The 9,708-nt window shown below is 53.4% G+C and overlaps 1 protein-coding gene across 2 annotated transcripts; it reads right to left on the bottom strand.

Annotated features, from left to right (window-relative positions):
* Nucleotides 1–1,405: 1,405 nt before the first annotated feature.
* On the bottom strand, nt 1,406–8,971 carry LOC102561593 (major histocompatibility complex class I-related gene protein). Of its 2 annotated transcripts, XM_006278305.4 has the most exons (7): nt 8,825–8,971; nt 6,723–6,983; nt 4,828–5,103; nt 4,410–4,685; nt 3,981–4,097; nt 3,166–3,198; nt 1,406–3,047 (listed from the first exon to the last, which is right to left on the bottom strand). In XM_006278305.4, the coding sequence occupies exons 1-7, from the start codon at nt 8,883–8,885 to the stop codon at nt 3,037–3,039; spliced, it is 1,035 nt and encodes a 344-aa protein (XP_006278367.3). In that variant the 5' UTR covers nt 8,886–8,971; the 3' UTR covers nt 1,406–3,036. The 2 variants fall into 2 exon arrangements, with proteins under 2 accessions (XP_006278367.3, XP_059571271.1); XM_059715288.1 differs by lacking the exon at nt 4,410–4,685.
* Nucleotides 8,972–9,708: the final 737 nt, after the last annotated feature.

The following is a 9,708-nucleotide window of genomic DNA, read 5'->3' as shown; positions in this document are numbered from 1 at the left end:
CGTGCCTGACCAATCTACTGTCTTTCTATGACCAGGTTACGAAACGCCTGGACGCAGGAGGAGGGGTGGATGTCGTATACTTAGACTTCAGGAAGGCCTTCGATACGGTATCCCACCCCATACTGGTGAACAAGTTAAGAGGCTGTGATGTGGATGACTGCACAGTCCGGTGGGTGGCGAATTGGCTAGAGGGTCGCACCCAGAGAGTATCGACCTGGAAGGGTGTGGGCAGTGGGGTCCCGCAGGGCTCGGTCCTTGGACCGATACTCTTTAATGTCTTCATCAGTGACTTGGATGAGGGAGTGAAATGTACTCTGTCCAAGTTTGCAGATGACACAAAGCTATGGGGAGAAGTGGACACGCCGGAGGGCAGGGAACAGCTGCAGGCAGACCTGGACAGGTTGGACAAGTGGGCAGAAAACAACAGGATGCAGTTCAACAAGGAGAAATGCAAAGTGCTGCACCTAGGGAGGAAAAATGTCCAGCACACCTACAGCCTAGGGAATGACCTGCTGGGTGGCACAGAGGTGGAAAGGGATCTTGGAGTCCTAGTGGACTCCAAGATGAACATGAGCCGGCAGTGTGACGAAGCCATCAGAAAAGCCAATGGCACTTTATCATGCATCAGCAGATGCATGACAAATAGGTCCAAGGAGGTGATAATTCCCCTCTATTGGGCGCTGGTCAGACCGCAGTTGGAGTACTGCATGCAATTCTGGGCGCCACACTTCAAGAGGGATGCGGATAACCTGGAGAGGGTCCAGAGAAGCGCCACTCGTATGGTTAAGGGCCTGCAGACCAAGCCCTACGAGGAGAGACTAGAGCACCTGGACCTTTTCAGCCTCCGCAAGAGAAGGTTGAGAGGCGACCTTGTGGCTGCCTATAAGTTCATCACGGGGGCACAGAAGGGAATTGGTGAGTATTTATTCAGCAAGGCGCCCCTGGGGGTTACAAGAAACAATGGCCACAAGCTAGCAGAGAGCAGATTTAGACTGGACATTAGGAAGAACTTCTTCACAGTTCGAGTGGCCAAGGTCTGGAACGGGCTCCCAAGGGAGGTGGTGCTCTCCCCTCCCCTGGGGGTCTTCAAGAGAAGGTTAGACGAGTATCTAGCTGGGGTCATCTAGACCCAGCACTCTTTCCTGCTTATGCAGGGGGTCGGACTCAATGATCTATTGAGGTCCCTTCCGACCCTAACATCTAACATCTATGAATCATTTGGGTTGCCCTTCTCTGTGTTGAGCAGCTAGTTAAATTAAGCAAACCAGGTTCCATGTAGATGGGCAATCTGTTGACTGAGTAACCAATCAACAATTAAGAATTGGGGCAGGTGTGGGCACAGTTGTCTACCAAATCCTACAATAGTTGGCAGAATCCCTAAACAAAACTGACTCGCACACACTAATGGGGGAAAGGGTATTTATTCAAAGGGACAACAGTCCAACAGTCCCAACAGCAACAATAATGACCATAATCACTGTTGCTCTATTACCCTCAGGGTGAGCTATCGGCCTCCCAGACTCTCCAGCTCTCAGACCGTGTCTCTCAAACTGTCTCCAAGGGAGCAAGGCATGATGCCCACAAGCTCCAGGTCTGGGAATGGACAAAGGCAGGTCTATATAACCCAACCTTTTATTGGACATAAGAATAAGCACTTGTGTCTGTGCCTGTCCAGCTCCCTCCACCAGCACAAGAAACATTTTTACCTCTACCAGCCAGGAGGAATACTGGAGAGAGGAGGAAGCTGGCCTGCATCCTGGCAACATGTTGCCTTGGCTTTGCAGAGGTCTTCCTCAACCCCCCCCCCTCCCACCCATGCACCCCAAATGTATCTGTAGCTCACTTAAATAAATATTCTGTTACTCACATTTTTTCTTTCACTGAGATTTTGGGAATGGACATGGGTGACTAGTGCCATCTGAGTCAGGGGGGGCACATGCCACCCCAGTGACCAGTCAGCGACCGGCATGGGGCGGGTGGGGAGGAGGTCCCCCATGGCCAATCACACTCAGTCACTTCCAGGAGTGCTGCAGCCACTTCATTCTGGCTGGCGCTCACAGGGGTGGCACCAGTGCTACCGCCTGCCCCCCCTCCCCACCCGTCGCCTAAGTAGGGAGCGTGGCCTGACAGGGGGTGCACCAGTGCACATGCACTCCTGTGCACCCCCTACGCGTCGCCACTGGGAATGGACTGAACCAGGTGATCTCTGGATTTAGAAGGAGCCAATACACTGGGTCCGGTGTCCCTGAGAAAAGCACAGCTCTGGAGAGAGGAGGGCTTCTTATCTCTTTCCCTCCCCATCCAGGAATGCTCCTTGCCACGTCCTGTTGCTTCTGCTCCACTGGCCAGGCCAAGTGTGGCGAAGAGCAGGCGAGCAGAACAGGACCGCAGAGGCTGCTCCTAGCTGCTGTGACACCTGTCTGAAAAGCAGCTGTTTCTTCTTGGCTGTCTCTAATATTAAAGGCTTGATAAACACATTCTTATTCCACATTTCCAGGCTACACCTTGTGATGGAACTGAAAGCCTGTTAATTCTGGATTGCCTACCAGCATAAGCACACATCACTCATAGCTCAGGCTTTACTAGTGAGCACTGCCCGGTGTGGTCTGTGAGCCACTGGCCATGTCTGCAGCCTGCAGGGCTGGCCTAGATGTGACCTTAGGAGGTCACAACTTTCCTAGGATCCTATCATCCTACAGTCCTATCACCACCCATCTGCTGGCTTTAGAGGAAAAAAAACAAACTGGAGGCATGCTGCTTTTCAGGAAAAGGGGCATGTACATGGATAAATAATAAATAACTGGAGAGAGCCAGAGGCAGGCGCCTGCTTGGAGACAGTTCTGGTAGCCCATGGCCAAGGACAGACAAACAGCAGACAAACATAATCTTCTGAAATGCTAGAGCCCGAGACGTGGAGACGGGGTCCTCTCCCAGGCAGCAGGGACCAGTGTCGGGTCTGCAGTCCTGCTGCCTTAAGCCAGGGGGTCCCTGGTTTTTGGTTGCTGTCCCTGATGAGAAGCCCGATTTGGACTCATCTCAGCTCTTGGCTGCCAATAGGGGAAACATAAGTTAGAGGTGGTGATGGCTCACAGGGTCTCAGCAAGGCAAGGGTCCCCTGCCCCCTACCCCAAATGTCCTGGGATATGGGACCAGGATGTTACTCACTGCTTGCTGGAGCATAGCCTGATTGCGTGATGCCTGCAAGCCAAGCAGAGAAAGGTTCATCATTGTAGATGAAGAGGGGAGAGGGACTAATCCTCCCTGACATGTCCAAGGGCAGTCAATGCCCCAGGCTCACCTATTGACAGTGTCCCAAAAACAGAGCCCCCGGCACCCCAGCCAGTGGCACAGGCCCAGGGCACAGGGTGTGGCGCACATGGGACCTGACATGAAGCAATCAGCTCAGGCTCTCTGCAGACTCAGGCAGCCTCGCTGCAAGGAGCTCCCCCCTCTTAGAGCCACGGCCCAGCCTGTCTGCAGTAGCAGGTGGGAGTGGGCTGCCCCTGCCCCAGCCTCATCTGCCAGCGGGTCTCACCCCAGCCACGGGAGAGGAATTTAGGCTACTTCTGTCCCCGCAGTTAAGGCCCTGAAGGCCGTCCTCACCCCGCTGCCACCCACGGGAGCTGTCCTTCCCCTTCACATGGCTGACAAGGAGAGGCAAGCTGTGGGCCAACAGATTCCTAGAAGGGCTCCATGTGAGGGTGCTTCCTGGTCCCTGAGCGGAGCCCTTCTAGGAACGCCACTGCTGTGACTTGTCTGCTTTTCTGCACCTAACTCCCCGTGGTGGCCAAAGGCGCAGATGGCAAGGGAGCTGTGGGGTTGGTGCTGGAGGGCTCCCTGGGCTCTCATTGCTGTTGGGGGTGGCTGCAATGATGGCTGAATGCCCCGGCTCCCCCCAGATATGCACCGTGCCCTGCTGGTAGATACTGTTCCTCCCTCTTCTGCTACCTATTCCTTTGCTGTCATGAAGACCGTCTTACCTGACTTTTTCCTCCTGATGATGGCATAGCCTAGGACAGTGATAACCAGGGTCATACTCCCGGCCATGATGAGGACAGCCAGGACCCAGGGGGACAGAGTGTCCGTCTTGTCAGAGACTGCAGGGTGGAGAAGCAGGCAGCAGTTACTTGGGGGCAGCATGCACCAGGGATGCAGTTTCTAGGGACAGGATGATGGATCACCGCCGTTCAGTCTCCACCATCCTGAATGTGAACTTGTTGGCTTGTGAAAGCCCTTGCCACAGGATGTCCCCCAGACTGAGAACCATGTACCTTAATCACAGCAGAGCCTGGACTAGAGCAGTGAATGCTGCCCATGGGCACGGATGCCTGAGGTCAAACTCTGTGGCTGGTCCCTCCCTAGCTCCCAGAGAGGGGCTCCCCACCCATTATCCCCCTCACAGCCTTCACCCCAGGTGAGCGAGGGCTCCGGCAGGCTGCTGTGCTCCACCCGGCAGGCGTAGTGGTGCATGGTGGATGCGGGACCAAGCTCCAGGGACGTCCACGTGTAGAACGTGTTGTTGGCAGTGGGCAGGATCCCACCAGTGAAGGTCTCCAGGAGGATCTCCCCTCCCTCCTGCACCCATGAGACATGGATGGGGCGTGGGTAAAAGTCCCTCACGTGGCAGGACAGGGTGGTGGAGCCGTCGGGGGCATCTCTACGGGACACCGACACCTTGGGGGAGACTGTGTGGAGGAAGGAGAACATGGAGTTAGCAACAAGCCTGGGTCCAGGACAACCTCAGAGAGCAACACATGGCCCCTATGTGTGCAAAGCCTGTTGTGCACTAGAAGCCCTGTGCCTGTGTCACTGGGACAGGTCACTTACCCCTCTGGGCCAGGATGGCTTTTCCCTCCTGCAGCAAGCTCTTCAAGGTTTGCTGGCACTTCTCCTTTAGGTACCACTGTACATATTGGGTCCAGGTCTTGTGACTCTCCCACCGTAGCTTCTGGGCAAATGCCACCGGCACAGCCGCCACCCATGTTTGCTGCTGGATGTCAAAGTTGATGAAATCCTCCCCGTCGTAGGCGTACTGGAACTTCTGGTCCCCCAAAACGTCACCACTGAGAGAGCAGCCCACGTGGACCTGCTCGACATGGAGCCCTGCACAGAAGCATCTGGTCAGCACGCGGCAACCTCCCATCTCATACACTGCTCTCCAGCAGGACGGAGTATCCAGCCAGCGGCTGATGTGTGAGAGCTGCACCCGGGGGAATTCACATCATGTCCCAGCTACACCCACCTCCATGGGATCCACTGCACCCCCAGTTACTTCTTGGGTGGGCTACAGCCTGGCCAGCTACCCCCAGCCAGGCTGTGCACTTGGGTTCTCCTCCCATGGCACAGCGCCTGAGGCCCCCACCACAAGTTACTATTCTTGTTGTTGGGGATCAACAGGTGCTTGCTCACGTGGTCCACACCCTCCATCATGTGACAGAGCTCGGTCCTTTCCCTCTCAGCCTTCTCCTTCCCAAAGGGCAGAGTCCCAGCCTTTTATAGCCAATATAACTCCCACCTAATATTATGGACCTGAGAAGACCATCCCCATGTGCACAGTAATTACCTTACTATTAACTAGCTCATTGCAAAATAAGTGTAGACTGGCCACACATGCATAGTTATAATCGCACCATGGAAATGTCCATCCAACTATAAAAAGACCCAGCTACCCTGTTAGTGCCTGAAAATGTATAATGACTTTATATCCAGTTTCTATCCAGCTTTCATTTAAATGTGAAGCAGGGCCTTGACATTCTTCTCTGCTGAATTTCATTTGCTTTCTAGGGCCCAGTTCTCTGGTTTAACAATATGAATTATCTGCTGTCTCTCCCAGCTTTGGGTCATCTGCAAACTGGATTAGGAATTGCTTTATTTCTGCATTTGAGTTATTGATAAAACATGCTGAACAGCACCTGAGACAGCCCAGACTTGTGTGGAACCCCCATTGAAACCTGCTGCTGGGCTGGTATTGACCCATGCATAGGCTCTCTTTGCTTGCACTTATTGAGGCACCCACATGGCCATCTCACTGCAATACTACCTGCCCTTATTTCTCTAGTTCTCTTAGAAGAATGCAACATCAAAAGCCTCAGTAAAGCCCAGGTATACTATCCCCACTATGTACCCCTTGCTTATCAAGTTGGTTACCCTGGCAAAAGGGGAAGTCAAGCTGGCTTGGCATGATTTGTTCCTAATACCCCTGTCCTGGCTGCTGCAGAGCTCACCTCCCTCCTCCAAGTGATTACAGATTCCTGATTCACACCAGGAACTCCCCAGGTAACGCAGTCCGGCTGCCACTCTCTAATCCCTCAGGTCCACTTGCTAAAGATGGGCACTGTGCCGCCTTTCTCCAGCCCTGGGAACTCCCCTCTCCCCCAGAGCTTGGGGCCATTTCTGCCAATGCCTCCAGGATTTCTTTGCTTCCATCCCCAGGACTGCAGGAGGAATTTCTCAGACTCTGCATGTAAAGAGCACAAGCCCAAGGACCTACTGCCTGAACACAGGGCTTAGTTCAGAAGCCCAACTACTTGCTTCTATCCTGCTCAGCATTTCTTGGTTCTCTGCTCACAGGCCCAGGCAGTCTCAGCTGTAAGCACACAAGTCTCCTAGCCCTTGTGTTTTCTATCAGCTTCCAGGAACAGCTGAGAAACTGGATGCACTCGGCAGCAACTGTGAACATTTTCAGTGTACTGGTATGTCAAGAACAAGCATGGTGCACTCACCATCCGTATGGTTATACACCTTCATCCAGCTCTTTATGTGAACTTTGGATCCTTTCTCGTACCGCTGGAACCTGTGGGTCAGTTCCTGCATATAGTCACTGCCCACAGCCCGCTTCACCCACTCCTGGGTGGGTCTGACCTCCTGGGTGTCGCTGCTGTAGTTGGCGACAACAAATTCATCCAGCTTGGCAATCATGAAGTAGGTGTGGGTCCCATTTTCCTCCTCTGTTCCAGTGACCAGAATGTTCAGGTGGTGCGGCCCTGGCATGACAGAGGAGACATCAAGGGTTAACATGATGTATACTGCATTGCACACTATGCTATCTGATTGTCTAAGAGCTGTAACAACAGAACAAGACTTCAGTGGCTCTGAGCTACACAGACATGGGATGAAAAGAAGGTCCCTGGCTCAGCTTACAACCAACACAGACGAGATGGGACAAGGGACAGACTGACAGGGGAGCGAAGGGCAATGCTTTAACCCAGCCTGATGGGCAGTGCTGTCACAAGGAAGCTGTAACAGCACAGTCTGGGTGTTTTAGATGGAGCAGACAGCCTATGGTATAAGCCCAGCTGCAGGCAGTTTAGCTACTCAGGGAGTGCCCCTGCCCAGTTAAGACCCCCAGAGAGAGCTTGGTGTTTTGGGGGGAGGTTGTGTTTTTTTTAAGGAAAATTTTTCATGTCCCAAGTCAAATCAGCCAAATCTAGTCCAAATCTGTGTGAATCATTCAATAACCATATGTGACCCTGCTACTGGGAAGCATCTTCCACTCCTGCCTGGGGCTTCAGATACTTCCAAATCCTTTGGCAGGCATCCTATACGCAGGCCGAAGCCCGGAGGCTTGCGGGTCAGATGCCTCCAAGGTTCGCTGTACTGCTGCAGAAGCAAGCTAAGGAGGTGTCTCCCATTTCCATAAAGTGGGTGTGTAGCTGAGATCCTCCCACTGAAAGTCAAAGTTGGAGGCTATGAGAGAGCACAGGTATACATCTGCCTGTGAGGACACAAAGCCCCCATGCCTAGAGTCAGTGCCCTCTCTGTCCTATGCCTAGCCTGGAAGCGCCTGCCCCTTGTGTGCCAGGGTGAGCCGGCTCTCTACTACGAGCAGTTTTGCACTACCTCCAGTGTGGTGTAGGGAGCTGGGACTGACAAGTGGGGGGTTTAGTCAGTCCCAGCCCTGGCACTGGACCTGAGCCTTGAACTTGGATGACATCTGTGGAGTAGCTGGGCCGGAGCTGAACAAGTTACAGGACACATTTGGGAAAGACCTCTCGAGCAAAAAAATCCTCTTTATCAGCCTGTGCCTTGCTGCTCAAATGCATGGATGTCTGTTGTAAGGGCAGTTAACATGGGCTAAATGTGACTTGAGACACAGCCTTGAGTAAGGACTGTGGTTGCAGTCTGAAGGAAGGTCTGAAGACCCCGCTCCGGGGAAAGCCAGGCTGCGCATCTACAGGAAGAGGCGGCCCGGGGAACGATGAAATCACTCAAAGATGCTTGCTCCACTGTCACTGTGGTTCTGCAGTTGTGGTGTTAATAAGAACAAACATCTGAAATCAAAAAAGAGCCATTTGATTGCAGAGGGGTTCAGACCCTGGGGAAGAAATGCAAACTGCTTGCTGGACAAACCTCCTACGGATGGGAGGGCACATGTGCAAACAGCTTGGGCAGAGACATCCTTGTGCAGATCACTCCCCTGCAGCTCTGCTCCAGGCTGAGCCCAGGATGGAGATGCAGCAAGCCTGTGGGTGCATCCACACGAGGTACTTTACTGCACAGAAGACTAGTTTGCTACTCCGTAAAGCATCACCCTCTACACGGGCACGGTCATTAGGGTGCAGTAGATTTGTTAACTGCACTGCCAGACAGTCCCACCAGATATAAGTGCTATCTGGCAGCACAGTGAATTACTGTGCTTAAATGCACATGTAGACAGTGATGCTGGGATTAATTTACCAGTTTATTCAGTCACATTAATTGCACATGTAGACGTGGCCTGTTAGTGGGAGCTGCCCCGTCTCAGTGCTGCTGCCATCCTCAGGCTCATGATGCCCCGCTCCTGTCCTACCCAGCGCTCCCAGCACCCGCCCCGTTCAGATCTTACCACTAGCAGCCACCGCTGCCAGCAGTCCCCCGCAGATCTGCAGGACAAGAGCCCAGGCCATGTCCCGGGGCAAGGATCTCTGTGGGAAGAGAGGTTTTGTTGCAGAAACCGGAAGGGAGGCAAGGCCCGGAACTGAACGAGTCACTTGGACGGAGCGTGCCAGGAGGCCCTGCCTTCTGCTGGGTGTTGCTTGCAGAGTCCAGGCTGCTGGTTGGAAAGCCAGTCCTCCAGTGCAGGCATCACTTGTGTCTAGGCAGAACTGCTGCTTTCAGGTTACTAAAGGGAAAGGCAGAAAAACAAGTCAGCTGAGATGGGCGAGAGCAGGGAGGCAGCAGCTGCTGCAGCGTGAAGTCAGGCACAAGGCAGGGGGCATTTGCACCTTCTCAACTAACTCAATGCAAGATGTGCAGCATGCAGTAAGCCTGAGCAGGAGATGCACAGCATAAATCCTAGAGGTGCAGCAGGTTTTGGGGGCTGCCAGTCCCACCACAGAGGCAGAATGGTCCTCCTCATCCCCAGCCTCAGTTTGAGATGCAGGGCCCAGACCTGGGCACAGTATTTAAGGAGTGGGCACCCCAGGGCTTCATATAGCAGCAGCAAAACATTCCCTGCTTTGTTTTCAATTCGCTTCTTAGTGATGCCCAGCATTTTATTGGCTTTCTTGGCAGGCTGAGCTGACATTTTGACAGAACTCCTCTAATGACCCCAAGGTCCTTTCCTGAGTTGTCACAGCTAGTGTGGACCCTGGCATCCTGGACTCAGAGTTGAAGTTATTTTTACCCAGGTGCATTGCCTTGCAATTAAACCAATGAAATTACCTTGCTGTTTCTGTTCCCTTGCCCTGCCCTGAGCTAGCAGGTGGGTATGGCTTGTCACCCCTCCCA

The sequence above is a fragment of the Alligator mississippiensis genome, chromosome 11 (genome assembly GCF_030867095.1).
Source record: "Alligator mississippiensis isolate rAllMis1 chromosome 11, rAllMis1, whole genome shotgun sequence".
Classification (NCBI taxonomy): Eukaryota; Metazoa; Chordata; order Crocodylia; family Alligatoridae; genus Alligator; species Alligator mississippiensis.
The sequence above is the reverse complement of the archived record's forward strand: the minus strand, read 5'-3'. Positions and strand labels throughout refer to the sequence as shown.

Bases quoted from the DNA above. Each gene is read 5' to 3' on its own strand.
- LOC102561593 (XM_006278305.4), bottom strand. From the start codon at position 8,885: ATGGCCTGGGCTCTTGTCCTGCAGATCTGCGGGGGACTGCTGGCAGCG. The intron at 6,984-8,824 runs GTAAGATCTGAA...CTGTCATGCCAG, and splicing joins GGCAGCGGTGGCTGCTAGTG to GGCCGCACCACCTGAACATT. The intron at 4,098-4,409 runs GTGAAGGCTGTG...TCCACCCTGCAG, and splicing joins GGAGCCCTCGCTCACCTGGG to TCTCTGACAAGACGGACACT.